The following is an 18,844-nucleotide window of genomic DNA, read 5'->3' as shown; positions in this document are numbered from 1 at the left end:
GGGGGGGGGGGGGGGGGGGCTATGAGCTCCAGCTTCCATCACTAGAGACCCGGACAGCCTGCAGCAGGGCAGATTCAGGATCGCCGGGGATGAAGGCAGCACACACCCCATGGCAACCTCCCGTTGCCCTCCGGCACGACCCAGCCTGTGAGGCACATCGCCGGTGTCCAGGCTTGCACCCCAAACCGCGGGAAGGGATGAGGGCAGTGCCCTGACTGTGCTGGGAAAACCCTGAGCGAGTCAAGCACACAGACAAGGAGCAGTGCGAGCCCCAGGGGTGCTCTCCTCCACCAGGAGCAGGCTGCAAAAACAATACATCAAATTTAAAACCACCAGAAGAAGGGCAGGGTGTCACTTGGGGGACGGAGCTGGAAGCGCAGCCTCCAACTCGCAAATCGGCTGAAGCGCGATCAGAAACAGCCGTGTTTTTAGGCGCAGAGCCCTTTCAGCGCTGGGATCGGTGGGATTTTCCTGCCTGCAGAGGTCAGCACCCGCAGGAACACCCACGGCCCCGGGGACAAGGGGCACAGAGACGCCGGGAGCCGCGGCCCAGCCAGGGAGGCAGCAGCCGGACGGCTCCCGAGGGACGCGTGGGACAAGGTACGTGGGGGTTCGCGTTCGCACGGAGCGAAGGGAATCGTGGAATTTCCCTACGCGGCCTCACGGAAGAGGAAGCGTCCCGGGCTCCTTCCCGTGACGGCTCAAGGGCAGCGCTGGGCGACTCCGACCCTGTGTACACTGCACCCTGCCCCGGGGCTGTCCTCTCTCCCGAGACAGTAACGCACTTTGAATTAAAGGCCTGAATATCGGAAAAGCAGGAATTAATAACACATTTGCAAGAGGTTCCAGAGTTTACGTTTCTTAAAGTAACGTAATGTTCGGAAAGGGAGCAGCCTCTTCAAGGGAAAAATCTGATTTATTTTCCACGCACCACACCTTTTTTTTTTTACTAGCATCCTGCGATAAATCCTGCTAACATGGGGATTACAAGGTCAGGAGTTAACGTAAATAAAGCTGAGCCCCATGGCAGGACAGAGGGAGCACAGGAAGTGCCTGTGAGCCCCAAGCCAGAAACTCCCTTAAATATTAATACATAGTTGTGGGATATTCCTGCACTAAATGATACAATATTGCGGACAGACTGGGGAAAGAAAAATATTTTATGCTGAAAAAATATGTCATAAAACCCTAAGTTTGAGTTCTTAAAAGTACCATAAATCTCCATTGTCCGTATCATTGCAATGAGGATAGGACAGTGCCTAAATATTCTCACAACCCCCGTGCAGGTACAACATCTTGGCCAACCTACCGAAACCACTCCTCACTGTGCCAACACCTCCATCAGGCATCCACTGACGGGGTGCCAGCGCCAGGCGAGCCCCGTCCCTTCCCAGAGCAGGCTCCAGGATGGCTCTGCTGGAGACCAGCAAGTACTCGCAGGGCACAGTGCTCGGCAGGGTGAATCCCGACCTGGCCAGCGAGAGGCAAACCGCCTCCTTCTGCGTGGAGAAACTCACGGCCCTGCTGGATGGTGGCGCAGAGCAGACTCGGATACGGAGGGCGGTGGGTGAGTGAGCCCTACAAGGCCCTGCTGGGGGGCTGGCACAGGCCACGCCTGGACGTCCCTGCTGTTCTGCTCCTCTGCAGCATGGTGGGGTTTGCACTCCTGGGCATTTGCTTATCACCCATTTCTTTAAAAAGTGGGAGTGTGGAGCTGGAGTCTTCTCTTCCTGTAAATCAACACGACTCCTCCACAGCCACTCCTGCTGTCTGAAGCTTTTCCTCCTCCCCGCTCCCGTCCCCAGTGTCTCTCGCAGGACTGGTTAAACTGGAATACAAGAACTGAGGGTTGAGTGTCCCTGTGCCAGTGGGATGTGTGCAGGGGCTTAGTGCTGCTGTGCAGCAGTGCACACCATGTGTGAGCCACAGCCAGCGACCCTCCTTGGCACATCAGGCTCAGCCAGGTGGGGAATGTCTTGCGTGGGTTGCTCAGCCAGGCTGAGCTGCTCTCACTCGTCATGAGTGTGCCAAAAACTGACTGTATGCTCAGAAGGAACAGAGGAACTCTCTCTTTTGTCACTGTAACTGTGTCCATATTATACACTTACCAACAAGAACGGCACAGGCCACTGGGATCACACAGTTCATGGTGCCACTGGAACTCAGTATAATCTTACCTGTGAATAGACAAAGCAAAATGGATCAGGGGCAGTTTTCAGACTGACACAGAAATAGTGACTCTGAGTTGCTTTGCAACACTGCCAAGGGCTGGTAACATCCCAAACCAGAGCACTGGTACTGAGCAAGACACCCAGCAGGCTCCAGCCATTAGCCACCCTCAGGGCAAAATCCAGCTAACCACAGCCCTTGCTGGAACAAGCATGGGAGCAGCAACTGGAGGCGGAGGGATCCATGGCATCTTGAGATTAGCTCAGTTGGTAAGAGGTAATGGATAGATCCCCATTTGGGTCATTCACTTAAGAACTGGACCTGATGGTCCTTGTAAATCCCTTCCAGCTTAGAATATTCTGTGATATTCTGTGATTCTGCCACAAAGTCACCCCTTACTCCCTGAACAGCGATGGTACTTGCCCTGCAGGGTCACCATTTCCAGTCAACAGACCCCTCGGGCCCACTCAGTTCCCCTCCTCCTTCCCCAAACCCACTGCTTTTCAGAGTTAGATGTGACAACTCTGGGAGCCAGGACTGGCGAAATAAAACCTGCCTACAGGCAGGTGCTAGTAAGTCACAGCATCAGTATCCAAGGGTCCAGTCCTCCCAGGCAGGGCTCGAGGCACTGTCTGCACCTCCCCAGCCCCAGGAGAACCAACTCTTCTGTTGTTGCCTTGCAGTGGAAGCTATCCAATCTGACCCTGTATTTAGCACAGAAAACCAGTATTTCCAGACCCAGAATGAGAGGTACGAAGCAGCAGTCAGGAAGGCTGTTCATCTCCAGAAAAAGATGCGTGAGATGGGATGGACTGAGAATGGACCTGAATATAAGTACATTTACAGGTAATTTCTCTTTATTTTTTGTTAATGTACAACTAATTTTTTCAAAGTTTTGGATGCCTACAAGAATCAGCTTTAGCAAAGGCTGGGAGAGACCAACAGCTGACAGAGTAGCTTTGGATAAAAACATGGTGCAGGTTTTTATTTTAGCAGCACACTTGGGAAAAGGGAAAATGGTGGGGAATAGCAGGGAACTTCTCAAGAGAGCAGCACATGGGTACAGCGTGATAGATCACAGCAGTTCACAGCCACAACACGATATTTCTACTTCAGCAAGCTCCTTACTTGTGCTATGGCTCTCATACCATCCCTCAGACATTTTTAAATGTATAACCAGTATTGGAAGTGGTGCTGTTTCAGTTATATTACTGACTTCCAACTAAATTAAAGATGACATTTTGTCCATCTAGAAAACCTACATTATATTAAAGGAGGGAAAAAAAAGGAAAGAAAGAAAAAACTCACCTTAGTTTTTCAGTAAATGGGAATATTTTCACAATCCTTTCCTTATAAAGTTTTCTTGAAGCTTTGTGTGGAGTTGAGCTCCACAATTCAATTACTTGCCCCTCCTTCTTTCTCCCTTTGCTAAATAAATTCTTGGCTCGCTGTTGCCTGGTGCACTCTCTTTGGTGGGGTCACATCCCCAGTAGGAAGGTGCAAGTTCAGAAGCATCACCAGAGGGGCAAAGGCCCTTACACTTCACCACTGACACTCAGAGCCACTTTCCAGCATTTCATAGAATCCTAGCACAGTTTGGGTTGGAAGGGACCTTTAAAAGTCCTCTAGTCCAACACTCTGCAGTGAGCAAGGACATCTTCATCTAGATCAGAATGCTCAGAGCCCCATCCAGCCTGACCTGGAATGTTTGCAGGGATGGGATGTCCACCGCTGCTCTGGACAAGTTGTTCCAGTGTTTCACCACCCTCACTGAGAAAAAATTCTTCCTTATATCTAGTCTAAATCTACATTCTTTTAGTTTAAAACCATTATCTCTTGCCCTGTGGTGATAGGCCCTGCAAAAAGCTTTGTCTCCATCTGTAATTTTTTATGCTAAACTCTTCACCACCTACAGTGAGCAGGACTAATGAAGGGGGAACTCTTCCATCAAGAGCTCTTGGACCTGATCATTATATTCCCATTTAAAAGCATCTCTCCACTCCTCCCTCAGAAGAAAAAAGAAATCCCAGCAGATTTTAAAACCTGATGAAATTCCACCCTCTCTCCCACCCAGGTGTGCTTTTATCAGGCCCCCTGATGCTGAGGGCTGTGGCAGGGAGAGCCCTGTGTTGTCCCATTTTGCTGGATTAGGAGCAGAACTGCCTGGCAGGGCAGCTCTTGCCTGATGAAACACCAGGTGAGCACCAAGCTCTTATGACAAAATCCCGGTGCTCCCGGTGCCAGGCACAGTGAATCACTCGCACAATTTAAAATCGAGCTTTTCAAATTGCAGCTAAAGGAACATTATTTCTGGACAGGCTGCCAAGGATTCATTAAGTCATTTTCTGTTAATCAAAGCAATTTCCTTTTAACTTCTTTGTTCATATTTTTCCCCCACTGTTTCAGCATGATTGATTCTCTCTCAGGGCCAGTATGAAAGAAAGGTCAGAGTCATTTGTTAACAATAAAAGGTATCTATGTGGAAGGAGATGCTCACTAGAGCACTGCAGTAAAGCAACGTGCTAACAGCCACCCAACTACTGAGAACAGCACAGCCACTTACTTGTACATGTACCTATATCTGTGAGGTGATTCAGCCATATTTGAGGAAGAGGGACTATACTCCTCATGTTTTGTTAGGATTTCTCACACACATAAGAAACTTAAAACATAATAATTTCAGATTTGCACCATGGAAATGGCTATACCCAAGTTCCCATACACAGCTTTTGGAATAGTTCTTTCTGGGATATATGCAGAGGGTGATGGCAAAGGGCCTGACCAGACAATAAACCAGGTGTTATACAGATGTATTTGAATTTTCCCACTAGAAAACAACATGTCAAGTCAGGCCAAATCTCCAGGAACCCAGTATTGTTCACTGACAGCAACAGAAAGCAAACACGCAGCAAAAAGTACAACAACAAACCCAACATACCAGTCTATTTCCCCAGAATGGGAAGGCTCAAAAAATCCAGATACCTACATGTGTAATTCAGTCTGATGTGCCCCACAGTGAATTGCCAGGGTTTGGGGTTTTTAAAGTAGGGTGGTTTTGGTTTGGTGTGGGTTTTTTTGACTTCTTTAGTTTAGCCTCAGAGTATTACTTAAATAATCAGGAAATAAAATAAAGATATGAAGGGCTCACAAGCCTCAGAGCCACAGGAGCTTTGGAGCTGGGCTGTGTTTTTAGCTGAGCATCTGTCACTCAGAACAGATAATTCCTCCAAGAGCAACTGAAATAATGAGCAAGCAAACTGCTATGAAAGAAGGAACAAAAGCAGCCTGGAAGAGCTCTTTTCCTGCAACACTGTGCTGCTGCTGGCTGCTGGATAAAGTATGACAAAGCAGAAATCAAAAGGCAGCAGGTGGTACCGTCTGGTGACCACTACAGGGCCACTGCCTCATTCATTCATCACATGCCTGGAACTTCATCCCTTTAAAAATACCCCTTGTACCTTCTCCGCAGGGCACTGTCAGGGGACGTCGCGTTTCTCCTTCACCGTGTCTTCATGAGAAGTATTTCGGTGCTGGGCTCTGACAAGCAGATTGCCAAGTGGATTCCTCTTGCCACCCAGCTCCGGCTCATTGGAAGCTACGCCCAGACTGAACTGGGACACGGTAAGGCTGCGGGGAAAACACAGCGTTTCCTTAGGACAAAAGGCTGCAGTCAAATGCTCATGGAATCATGGAAATTTGAGTCCAAACTGTCCATCCTTCCCTGGGGATGGGGGTGGCTGGGTGGAAATGCCTCCTGCGTGTTAGAGGTCGATGTCCTCAGCATTGCTCTGGAAGCTGGAGAGGCACTGGCTTTGGTTTTGCCAGTACGGAAAAATTAACAAGAGTGAGGGTGAAAGCCCATGGTTAGACAGCAGGCAGTCACCAGCAGGGGAGGGGATCAGCCAGGCAGCTTCTCCAGCTGATGGCTGTCACCAGGAGCCCAGCAGATGCCCAAGTACCACAGGGCTCAAGAGATTTGTGCAAGAAATGGTGTGGGGTCATTGCAAGAATTGTCCTGTGGTTCTTGTCAGAAGGGTAAACCACAAAACCCTGATAATGCCCACACCAGCCCCCAGAGACCCTTCACTCCCTCCATGCTTGTGCTATACCAGGAGACAAATTTTTTGTATTATTATTTCTTTTTTTAAAGGCACTTATCTTCAGGGTTTGGAAACAACAGCAGTCTTTGATATTGCTACTCAGGAGTTTATATTGAACACACCAAAGATCTCTGCCATGAAGTGGTGGCCTGGAGACAGTAAGTACCTCACAAAATATTTTGGGTTTCCTCATTTGCCTCCTTCACTTACTCCACCTACCCTGCTTAAGCTCCATGTTTGAGGGTCCATGTACTAGCAGAGAACTTCTGTAAGAGATGCACTCACTGAGAGGCAAGAAAGGGGTTTGTCCAAGTTGTAAGGCCAGAAGGGAGCCACCATCGTCTACCAAAACCCCATGGGTGGTAGGGTTGGAGACCTTCACTCAGGCAAACTCCTGCCTCTGCAGGAATAAATCTCCCCTCTCTCAATAATACTCAGGCAACCAAAACCTGGTCATGAGCATAAAGGATTCAAGTCATCAGACAGTCTCAGCATAAAGGATTCAAGTGCGAAATTCTTGGCTCCCTTCAGGAAGGTATTTCACAGAAAATAACTGGAGTCACTGCAGCAGCCACAGCACTTCCCACTCTCTCAGCACTGCACGAGCTTTAACTGCTTATTTTTTCTCATATTCTCATGCAAAACTATTAATCGAAGTCTCATGGGCAGCAAGAGTGGCAGAATGATGGTGCAGCTTCTGAGAGCCAAGAGCAGGCTCAGCTTTAGGCTTCCAGAAGCTGTGGCTCAGGCCTGTGCTGACCCCTGCCTTAGTGGGACCGAACACACAATTACACTGACCGCTGTCAACCGTGGAAGTGTTTGTGCTGTACCTTGTCTTAAGGGAATGGGGCTGTTTTTCTTCTTGCAGTGGGACGATCCGCGACCCACACAGTGGTCTTTGCTCAGCTGTACATCCATGGGAAGTGCTATGGCATCCACCCCTTCATCGTGCAGATACGCAGCCTTCAGGACCATTCACTCTGCCCAGGTAAACGACCCCAGGCACCGCAGCCCTAGTGCAGGTGCTCTGCCTATTTTGCCCTTAAATGTTTTCTAAAACATTGGCCCAGGGAGAGTTAAAATTGCCAAAACCAAGCCAAGACAGATACCCAAGGTGTAGTTATCATTAACCTCAACCTTATCTAAAGGGAAATCTAACGTACCCTCAGGCATATTCAGACCAATCTCTCATCTTAACCAGAAGCCTGGCCTGCTTTGAGCACCTCTCCATTAACACCTGAGTTCTGGCCCTGGCCAACACAGATGCATCAAGGCATTCAAATGCCTGTTTCACCCCTCAGGCGAGATCTTCCATGCTGGGAAAGAAGCCCTTCCCTTGAAATCTCCAACCTGACACCAAATGGGGAGAAAAAAGTTCAAGTGGAAGTAAGCAGGCTCTGTTTTCTCCTACTGCAGGCATAACTGCAGGAGACATCGGTCCCAAAATGAATTTTGAGGCCATTGACAATGGCTACCTCATGCTGAAGAACGTGCGCATCCCCCGGGAGAACATGCTGAGCAAGTTTTGTGAGGTATGTGTGGACTCACATCACAGACTCGCCCGTCAAACTCTCACTGCACAACCAGAAAGAGACGACAGGGACATGCCTAAATTTAGGACAAAAATCTTCCTTTGAGGTGTCTGCAAGCCTCTGAGGTTTTATCAAGGGCAGAAGTTACCTGAATCCTAAATGAACCTTGGAGTCAAGAATTCCACATTCAAAGCTGGGGATAACAGGGCTGGCAGAACTTATCTCAGCCAGAAACAGTAAGAGTTTGTCTCTTTAAACAGACATCTTCCATCCATCACACACAAAAACGTTGTCTGCATTCAGCGAAGGATTTTTATGTCCATTTTACTCTATGCTTAGTGATTACACAGCCACCTTACACAGCCATCTAACACCCTCTCCCTACTCCAGGTTCGACCAGACGGCACCTACGTAAGACAGGGGTCACAGAAGATTAATTATTTCACCATGACTACAGTGCGCATTTCCCTCATTTCAGACGAGGTTCTGACCCCCCTCATGAAAGCCTGCACCATCGCCGTCCGCTACTCCGTGGTTCGCCGGCAGTCCAAGTTAAAGCCTGGGTAATGCCACACAGCCTGCAGCATGGGATGGGGACTACACACCATGTTCCCCTGCACCAGTTTGTGTTTCTGCTTTTCACCTTATCTTTCAGCCCATCACTGGCTGATTTCCTGGCCCAGACAGGGCATGACGAACATGCTCCCCCGTTATTTACATTAACGAGCTTCAGTCAAAGTACAAGAGAATGTTTACAGTTCTTTCCAAGATAAGTTTCATAGTTTGAATAGCTCAGCAGTTCACACAGGCAACTTATTTTTTTATGACTGGCCTTCTCCTAATGCAATCCCATATCTCAGCAGAATCCAGACAAAGCAGACAAGTTGCTGAATTCTTATTCCATAGCATCCTACTAGTGGGTGCAATGTTAAAATACCTTCCAACATCCAGAAATCCAACATCCACACTTTACAACACCAAATTGTATTAATCTGGTAAGAATCCCTATTGTTTTTAATTTGAATGAATTACAAAAATTTCCATTTAGATCTCATGTCAAAAGCAGAAGGATCCTAATGAGAACGTGGTTTGGTGCAAACACAAACCAAACAGAAGAGCACAGCATGCTGAACAATTGTAATAACCAATCCCAATGATTGAAGCCCTGAGTGTACTAAGCACAGAAAAAGAGGTAAAGAACATCCAAAAAAAAGCTCAAAATAATTTAGATATTTTCAGAGGAACCTATCTACACCCAGGGCCACAAAGATTCTATTTGAAAAGCAGAAGTTTTTCAAGGTGTAGTGACACCATCTCCCCTGAAACAACTTGCTGTCCTTGAAGTCTTCATCCTTTTCCTCTCTCACAGTTCCTCTGCACTGAGCTTTTTCTGTGCTGTTAGGCTGGTTCATCAAAACAGCAGAAAAATTCCTTTTTTTTTTTTTTCTCAAAGGGTTTGTTTCTCTAACAGCTCAGCTAGCTGGGCAGATTTGCTGCCACACCATCAGCTCAGTCCTGTTCACACAGTGCTTCTTGGTAATGAAAAATGCCATTTTTCATTCTGCAGCTGTAGCAATAGCTATGGCTGTGTCCACACTTTCCCTACTTCATCAGCTGTCTTCCAACAGGGAACAAGAAGCAAAAATCCTTGACTACCAGACTCAGCAAGAGAAACTGCTGCCCCAGTTGGCAGCAGCCTATGCCTTTCACTTCATCAACGACTACCTGCAGGAGCTGTTTGACAGGGGGTACAGAGAGATCCAGAGGAAGAACTTTGACATGCTGCCAGAGGTGAGCTGCAGCAGGATTAGCTCGGACAGCACTTCTCATCTCTGGATATCAAAGGATTTTAGCAAACTGGACAAGCATTCCTCTCGCTAGAGAACTGGAGAAAGAGGAAGCACTAGGAGATCAAATGGTGTGTCCCAGGTCCACAACCAGTCAGCAACAGCACTCGCTCTACCACCCCAAATTTTTTGTTTTGGGTAGTATTGCAGAGTGAAAAGTCCTTGAAAGGCATGTCCGTTTGCTAAAAACCTCGTTCCAAGTGGTTGGTGGCACAGAGTGTTATTTCACAACTTCAAATGCACATGCAAATACTCACTTCTGAGCCAAAACCAAAAATGTGACTTTTTAGATGGAACAGAAGATTTTGCAATTGGGTGCTTGAAATGAAAACACACTCTGAACAAAGGTAGCCGAAGCCACAGCTGGTTGGTAGAAACCCCAAAATGCATAAACTGACTACAGTTTGCCCAGCAGGAGGGTGTGCAGCATCCCAGGCAGACACCAAAGGCCAGGCTCAGGAAGCTGGGTGCTACCAGCATACAAAGGGGGACCCGACAGGGGTGTCATGTCCAGATTACGCACGAGATTAAAAAAGGAAATTTATTCTAAGGATTGTTTTAGAACAATCCACCAGCACCTTAGAACCAGTAACTTAGAACTTCCACCAGTAACGTTCTGCTTTTGGTTTTTTTCTCTTTTTGTTTTTTAACAGCTCCATGCATTGTCTTCGGGCTTTAAAGCTGTGATCACTCACCACTCCACTGCAGCAGTGGAGATTTGCCTCCGGGCCTGTGGGGGACATGGCTACTCCCTGCTCAGTGGACTCCCTTCTTTGTATACCAAAATACTTGCCTCTTGTATTTACGAAGGGGAAAACACCATTTTGCTCCTGCAAACTGCCAGGTAACAATTCAAATGTGTTCATCTAAAAGCCTGTCCCCTCATTTATTCAGCCTCTACCACTTCTTCTCCAAAACCAGTAAAACCAGCTACACCTTTCTCACAGTACCTTCTAAAAATATAGCTCAGGACATAAACTATTCATGTCTTCTGTCTAACAGGCATGGAGGTTGTGTGGGAATTGGATTATCTCTTCTATTTTTGGTTTGGGGACGTATGCAGGTGCTTTTCTGCATAACCTCATTTTCCTCTTTGCCTCTTAGCACAGCAAACACATTGCTATACAAGTTTTGTGGTTTATTTTTTAAGCAACCAGTGTAACAATGGTACAGCATAACACAGTACTGATAAAAGTGAGTCCAGAACACAATATTGGTAAAGTGAGATTCAGAGAAAACAAATTTGCTGGATACTGAAAGTAGATGGATGAGTCATGCTCCAAGAACACCACTCTCCTCTGAACACGCAGACTGATGTTTATCCAGAGTCCATGAAATACAGGAGAAAAACTACAGCTGCTTGAACTTTTAATAATGTGTGTTTTTACTAGAAGGAGAAAACCAGTGCACTTCCCAGGGACAGAGCAACCACATAGCTCTGTGCGTGCATGCAGACACTTCTGCACTCATTACTGCTTCTTCAAGAAGCAAGATCAACAGCAAGGTCAAGAGAAATGCCAAACCACCACTAAAATTCCCAGAGGATTAAAACTCAGGTTGCAAAGTTGATAATGTATCTAATCACCATGCTGCTGAGACTGCTAATAGCCACAGCAAGTTTCTGCTGAAAATCCCATCACTACAGGCTGCTGTAGCATTAAATACAGTAGACAGGCTACCCCTGAGAGCATCACAGATCAGGTTACTTCAAGTAACATGCAAAACAAAAGGCCATTACTTGTTCAAGTCCATTCTGGATCACTGCAGCACCTTGCTGCTCCTTACCTGCTCCCACTTTACTTTTTGCAGGACTATTTGCTGTGTGCAGATCACCACCATACCCTGCTCTGACTCTGCTCTCTTCCCAGGTTCCTGATTAAGTGCTTCATGGCAGCCAGTGCTGGCCAGCCTGTTCCACCATCTGTCACTTATCTGGCTGCAGTGAAACCTGGGAAGTGTCCAGCTAAGAACAAGTCGGATTTTCTCAGTCCACGTATTTACACTGAGGCCTATCAACACGTGGCAGTCAGGTCTGTACAGAGCATGGCAGACATCAGAAATGTGTTCAGGGCTCAGCTCCTTCCTTCATTTCAAGGGAGGTAAAATAACATAAGTTACACAAGGATTGGCAGCATCCATTCCTGACAGAGAAAAGGAAGACTACACAGGATTAACAGCCATGTCAGATGTTCAGTATGGAGCAGAAGTTCTTAAGCCACCTGCTACCAAACAACTACGTCCATAGAGCTGGTGGCACCGTTTAAGTAAATCCCAGACCACATCACTGAATTGCCATCCAGTAAAACCTTTAGGCAACTGGATCCTGAGCAATTTTATACAGGATGTTAAAATTTCACATACCTGAGAAAGGGATGTTTGTTTTCAATTAGCACCACAGCAAACACGCAGCCTCTCATTCTGTCTGTAGCCTTTCAACTACACATTCAGCCACTCAACACAAATAATAATGGTACCACGAGTGGTCTCACTGGAATTTCATGCACAGTTAGGGGCTGTATAGGTGTCATTTCTGAAAACCAGGTAAAGAGACAACCCTGATGTTACTGAAACTAGTGTAAAACCAGAGCCACTCTTGCAGAATCAATGGGAGCAGGATCTGAATCTCTGTGTAGGAAAGGAGAAACATAATGTAAGAGCAGTCCAGTATTACCATTTGTTTTGCAAATTCTCCTTACAAACATGATCCAGGAAAAGCTCAGCCAACCCCTTGGTAAACTACCCTGGAAGCTGAGAAAGCAGAAATCCTCCAATACCAGGATGTCTTGGGTGCTTCCCCAGTTTGTACTCAGATTTTGTGTGATCTGAGCTCGCTCACACTCAGTGTAGATGACTCCAGATGTCAGAAATGCCAATTTGCCATCCAAGCACACACGACTCCAAAGGAGAACCATGTGCATGTGAGCTGCTCCATCCACAAACAGTATGCCTTATGCTTTTTCAATTTTCCAGGCTCATAAGCAGCACAGCAGCTAAACTACAGGATTTGATTCAGTCTGGAGCCAAGAAGTACGACGCGTGGAACCAGTGCACAGTGCAGCTGGTGCAGGCTGCAAAGGTTAGCAAAATTTATCTGCTTATTTGATGTTTGTCTTTATGATGCAACATGCAAAGAAATGGCAAGATTAGCTTAAAGCCTCGGTGCTGTTTATTGTTTCCTGTTGACATCTAAGGGACACCACAAAGACCATCAGTGTGGTCTGCATGGTGGAAAAATCATAGCAAGAAGCAATTCCTGATCTGAAAAATTTGCTCTCTGAATAGGTCAGGTAGAAAAGACTAGGAGAAGAAATGAAAGGGAGAAAAGTACCCTCACAGTTATGCTGCCACTGCTAGCAGAATCAGGCATCCCATATCCTGAAACAAGAACCCACCATCTCCAGCCAACATTCATCTTTTTGTAAGAATCCAACGTTTCTGGCTCCCAGAGGGAAGTCTTACCAAAGCTACCCCACTGAAAGCTGGTAGAGTCGCAGCAAGGGTGAAACATGCCTGGTATTTCTTCCATCTGCCTCTCTCCCAAGGAAAGATAACTGCAGGGAAAACAATGAAAACCAGTGATAAGTGCAGTGTTAACTACTACTGAAGGAAAAATCAAAGTCAAATTAATAACACATGCTTTCAGATGAAGTAGGATTGGGACAGCAACATTTGTTCCCCAAAACAAGGGTGAGTTAGTGCAGAACTAAGCAGAAAACAAAGCACGAGGGGAGAAAATCCCTAAATTTTAATGAAAACTAAACCCATCAATACTTCTGTGTCTCCAAAAAATAATTTATTTTTTTTTAAATATGCAATTAAGTGCAATTCCTCTACAATTATGGTGAAGGTTTTCCTTCCTTCCCTCCTTCCTTCTTTCCTTTGCTGAGGAAAGGAAGAGTTTGAAACAGATCTATGATTTTAACTTCACTGAATTTTTAATGAAAAACATCTTGTTGTAATCTACCATTCAGCCAGCCTGAAATGGACTCAGCAAGAAGCCCCTGACAGGGAAAAAGGAACCCTACACATACCTGGCAGGGGTGATCACCACCATCGTGGTGGTTTCAGAGTAGGGACCAACCCCCTTGTAGTCAGTCAACTAGATGAAGTCCTTGATGAGTCAAACCTTTCTCAGCAACAGCCAAGATCCTTTCAAAACCATGGGAAGGGTTGATATAAGCACAGATATAAATCCTTCAAAACAAGAACTCACTGAGTAAGGGAGCAAAGACTTGATCTCAGCAGCAGCATTTTTTGTGGTCACCTGTCCACCGGGCATCACCCCACATTTTCAGTTAGACAGACTCACTGGAAGCAGCAAATATTCGATGCTGTAACCTTGAAAATAAGCAGAGAAACTGTATCCTTGCCTCAAAAACAAAGGAAACCTCCCATGAACAAAGTGACTTTTAAAAATTACCTTCCCAATAATTGTTTAACTGTAAATATATTTTTAGGGCCGTGAAACAGAAGCAAAATGTTCCTGTTCAAGGTTACCTTTAGAGAAAGCTCTGACCAGCACTCCCTGCATACAAACCTGAACAAGTTGTTTCCTCCTGCACCCACTCAAATGGGGGGCCAAGGTCTCTGGACTTTAGAGAAGGGGAGATCATTTCTCAGAGGAGATAGAATCCAACTCTGTCTGAGGAGCAAGGAGGAGAATGAACCTATACATGGGATTAGTCAGAAATAAACCATTTCTGAAGAGCCTAACATATGCAGAGGGCTGGCTGTGGTACTGTCAGTGGTGACTGTGCTGCTAGACTCTTCAGAAAATGAGATCTGGGCCCCCAAAGTTTCTTAAATAATTCATGGACAGGAAGAGTCACCCAAAACCCTTGAGTTTGCCCCATAACTTTAAAATCTTGATATACTGCTGCCTTCCTGGGGCACTTCTGTATTTACTTCTTATCCCACACTTTTCCTGGAGACTCACCCACACGACTGGCATAGCAGCTCTACGAACTGATGCCTGCCAGCTCCCAGCTGAGTAGCTCAGACACTGGGCAGACTCCCCACACGTTAATTGCTTGAGTAGACACTCGGCTTCTCAGGCAGGTTCTGCAGTCCATGCTGCTCCGCCGTGCCAGCAGGAAGAGCTTCAGTGCAGGTGTGCCATGCTTACACCCACAGCTGGGAGGAGAACTGTGCAGTGGGGGAGTGGAGCCACACAGATCCCAACGCCACCCGCAGCAGTGTCAGCATAGCAAGAGTCACCCCACAGACAGGTGGGGTCAACCTGCTTCATTAGCTCTGGACCTCAGCTAATATTTATGTAATTTGGCAGTCAGGGACTCTACTGGTCTCTGACCCAGAAATTACCAGTTTTTCTTAAAACCAGAAAAGCGGGAGGTAAGTTTGGTTGTTCTTCTGTGACAACGGTGTTTCCAGAGCCAAAGCCCTGTAGACACTGATCCCAAAGTAAACTGAGCCCGAGGTCTTCAACTAAAGAGTTTTCTTCTGTTGATGTACAATCAAGATTCACTTGCTAGGGGTCAACACAAGCACATTCCAATGTGTTTCCTTCACACAAACTCTGTGGGATATTAATCAGAAATATTCAGAGTAGGTAATAACATGATTTCTGAAGCAGTTTTCTAGAGTTTACAAATACCACAGTGTTGACTGTTTACTAATTCTGTCTGCTGTCGCTGTAAGACATGAATGCAAAAGGCCTGGTCACCCAGCAAACAAAGGATACAGACTGGAGAAATGCCAGGGAAATGAAAAGGTTTTATATTCTTTGCAAGAACATTTGAGTCACTTGGCCTACTAAGAGTGTTTTGAGGTGCATTCACTGCTGATTGCATTTGTTTTCCAGGCTCACTGCCACTACATCACAGTGAAAAACTTTGCAGAAACTGTGGCAAAACTCGAGACCAAGGCTGGCATCCAGAGGATTATGAAACATCTCTGTGACCTCTTTGCACTACACGGGATCTTCTCAAATACAGGGGCCTTCTTGCATGATGGATATGTATCTGCAGCTCAGATGGACATGGTCACAGCATCCTACCTGGACCTCCTGGCTGTCATTCGGTGAGCTGCTCCAGCAGGAGACACACAGCTACTCAGTTTGTCCCTGTAATAGATATAAAATGGTGCTACTGTACCTATGGCAACATCTCCACAGTCAATTCACCTCATTCAGTTTTTATTTTCATTGCCCGGCAGCACTATAAATTGATTGAAACATCTACACAGAGCTTGTTTTCATGGTTAAACAGACCATGACAAGTGTCCAGCTCCTCTGCAATCTCTGAAAAGTTCTGTAACACGAAATCTTAAATTATAAATGAAGTCCTGAGCACTTTATACCATTTTCAGTAGAGCGAAAACAGGAAAATACATAGTCAGAGCAGCACTGGCAGGAGGCAGCCACAGCAACCCATCACACACTGCAGAGTCTGCTCAAGCTGCAGCTAATACAGCCCACTCTGTTGCCATGGCTGAGCTGCAACTGGTACCCAAACAATCCTGCCTACAGCTACTTCAGATGCATCTGCTCGACACCATTTGTCACTAACTCTGTGAACTCTGAGTTATGTTAAGGTTTTCACTTACCACAACACTCACAAAGGCCTTTTGACAAAGCATTCCTCTTTCACTACTCAGTGCTGTTTATTTAGAACAGATTAAGGTGCAGAGAAGTGAGTTTTATGTAAAATTCTACTTAAGCCACCTGGAGAGAAACACGAACACACCACAAGCAAGGGCTGAATGGGGCTGAGCCAAAGAGCAAGGCTTTTCAGAATTGTTGGGGTTGGAAGGGACCTCTGGAGATCATCTAGTTCAACTCCCCTGCCAAGGCAGGGTCAGCTAGAGATGCCTCTGAGGAATCAAGACAAGCAGGCTTTTCCCCCCAGTATAGACAAGGAGGAAAACTGGCACAGACCTTCTAGGCTGATGAAGCTGGACAACTGACTTCCAAGTTTATCTTTGATTTATCTTCCCACCTTACAAAGGAATAGCTGCTTCAGTAACACAAATGTTACTTCTCTGCTCCGTAGGAAGGATGCCGTTCCTCTGGTGGATGCCTTTGACTTCACAGACAAGAGCCTGAACTCCGCGCTGGGCAGTTACGACGGGCAGGCTTATCAGCGGCTTTATGAGTGGGCTCAGAAGTCCCCCACCAACAAGGTATGGGCAGGTTACAGCCAGACAACTTCCCCCTTAGCCAGGGCAGAAAAACGTTTGCCTTCCTTCTAATAAAAGTAACACAGATAAAAGACATCAGCTTTTAATTCCTCACTCTGAACAGTGACCTGTGACGCTCCAATCATGCCACCCATAGTCTGAGCTCAGACATTTAACCTAGAAATGAGTTAGAGCCTGCAGAGTACTAGAGCCTGTGCCAGGGAGCTGGGCTGTCATGTGCCACCCATGCGGTTTTGGGTTTTAAATTTGTATCACTGAGGTTACATTGTACAAAATAAGCTAAAATAAGTCTGGTTTACGTATTATGAAACAACACTAAATGCAGAGTATTTTATGTGCACTGATACCAGTGCAAAACTTGAGTTTTTTAATAATATGTTTAACCAGAGTGAGTATAAATGTTAAACAAGGCAATTTCATCCTTCATGGTCTTTAGAACTTTACTTTCTCTTCTTAATTCATCTATACTGTGGAGTAATGTAAAATTCTGCATGATGTAAATATGCATTGCTCTGTTTGAAAACTCATTTTGCCCTGAGTGAGGTTTTTACTGTGGTAATCAGCAGCTCTTTGAAATCCTACGGCTGAACACAAAATTTGCCTTCAGCAAACATTCAAGTCCAAGCATATTTTTTGATGTTAAACAGTATGCTGTCCCATTTGGAATGAGTTGTATGCTGGTTATGAAGGACAGCAAATACTATAGGGAACAAGATCTTGCACATAGTTGAAATAGCTGGTGGTTTGTTGTTTTCTTTTTTTTTTTTTAATAGTCTAGCTTTCTCTATTTCAGAGATTGTTCCTAAGAAAAAAATTATAGGCTTTCCGTTCTTAATTGCCATTAATTCCCTTCCACATTCTCTTTCTGAACAGATGAGCCCAGCCTACGAGAGGTATTTGAAGCCACTTCTTCACAACACACTATCGAAATTATAAAGAACGTGTTCCAAGTGAAGGACACACGTTTCCTCCTGTTCTTTGTGCAGCAGTACATTTATGAAGCATCAGTAATGACTAATCAGAATTAATAATCAGTTGCTTACTTGCAGTTACAACAAGTAGGAAAGATACTCAGCGAGCCATTTGCAATTAGACAGGTGCCAAGCAGCACTGAGTGGTACCCGCTGCGATGAGACAGTCCAGGAATGGTCCAGGGTGCACTGTTTTCTAACCTGAAGTGTCCTGACAGCATCAAAACAAACAGTTTCTTTATTCTTTTTCTAAATCCACTATATGAGGATTAAGGAAGAAAAAAAACCCCACCACCACATTATGAACCCCCTCTCAGGGTGTTGGAACTATACAGTGCCTTCAAAAAAAACCCAAAACAACCAACTGTACTGAAAAATCCAGTGAAGGTAAAATTATGATCCTTGGTTTCTAAGAACAACTTGTTCTCTTCAATCAAAAAGTGTATTAGAAACTACATCTGTTTAGACAATTAAAGTAGCTCTTGACTTGCTCAGCAGTGGAATATTCCTGCCTAATGAAGATTCAGACAAAGCTGATGCCAGCTTCAGTCTGCAGAATTTACCTTCCCATTAATAGGGCTGCTCATACTGTCTTTCTATAAATCTTGGTCTCCAATAAAGTGTATTATTTGGAATACTGCTTATCTAATTATTATACTTCATAATTATGGAAAGGGCAGGCTGATCCAGGCCAGTCATTAATTTGCTAGTAAATGAAGTGTTGCAAAGTACATCTTGTGATTATAATTCAATGCCAGTTAACACAGATATTTCTTACCACGTGTGGCAAGAAAGAAACCACCACTTCTCCTGAGCTTCATCAGTTCTGCTTCTCTTCCCTCCCTGATAGGAAATATAAAGCTCTTGCCGCTGCCTTTTATAAGTCAAAAACCTGCAATGTATAAACAGGGAGAGACAAAATATGATAGACAAATACACCCCTGAGACAGGCCTTTAGAGCGAGAGATGGAATGGAAAGTTCCCACCTACTTGTGACAAGAACTTCATGGGAGAACAAGATCCACTCCACAAAACAGGTATCAACTCTCTTACTCCCAACAGCATTC

The 18,844-nt window shown here is 45.6% G+C and overlaps 1 protein-coding gene across 1 annotated transcript; it reads left to right on the top strand.

Annotated features, from left to right (window-relative positions):
- Positions 1–476: 476 nt before the first annotated feature.
- Positions 477–18,412, top strand: ACOX2 (acyl-CoA oxidase 2). The gene is made up of 16 exons (XM_027882303.1): positions 477–600; positions 1,287–1,360; positions 1,401–1,567; positions 2,853–3,015; positions 5,639–5,790; positions 6,320–6,427; positions 7,138–7,257; positions 7,686–7,801; positions 8,192–8,364; positions 9,430–9,592; positions 10,302–10,492; positions 11,517–11,678; positions 12,619–12,724; positions 15,470–15,687; positions 16,659–16,788; positions 17,680–18,412. Exons 3-16 carry the CDS (start codon positions 1,408–1,410, stop codon positions 17,740–17,742), a joined length of 2,025 nt encoding a protein of 674 aa, XP_027738104.1. The 5' UTR covers positions 477–600; positions 1,287–1,360; positions 1,401–1,407; the 3' UTR covers positions 17,743–18,412.
- Positions 18,413–18,844: the final 432 nt, after the last annotated feature.

Source organism: Empidonax traillii, unplaced genomic scaffold (genome assembly GCF_003031625.1).
Source record: "Empidonax traillii isolate 1590-97213 ecotype Southwest subspecies unplaced genomic scaffold, ASM303162v1 scaffold104:size2570737, whole genome shotgun sequence".
Classification (NCBI taxonomy): Eukaryota; Metazoa; Chordata; class Aves; order Passeriformes; family Tyrannidae; genus Empidonax; species Empidonax traillii.
The sequence above is the reverse complement of the archived record's forward strand: the minus strand, read 5'-3'. Positions and strand labels throughout refer to the sequence as shown.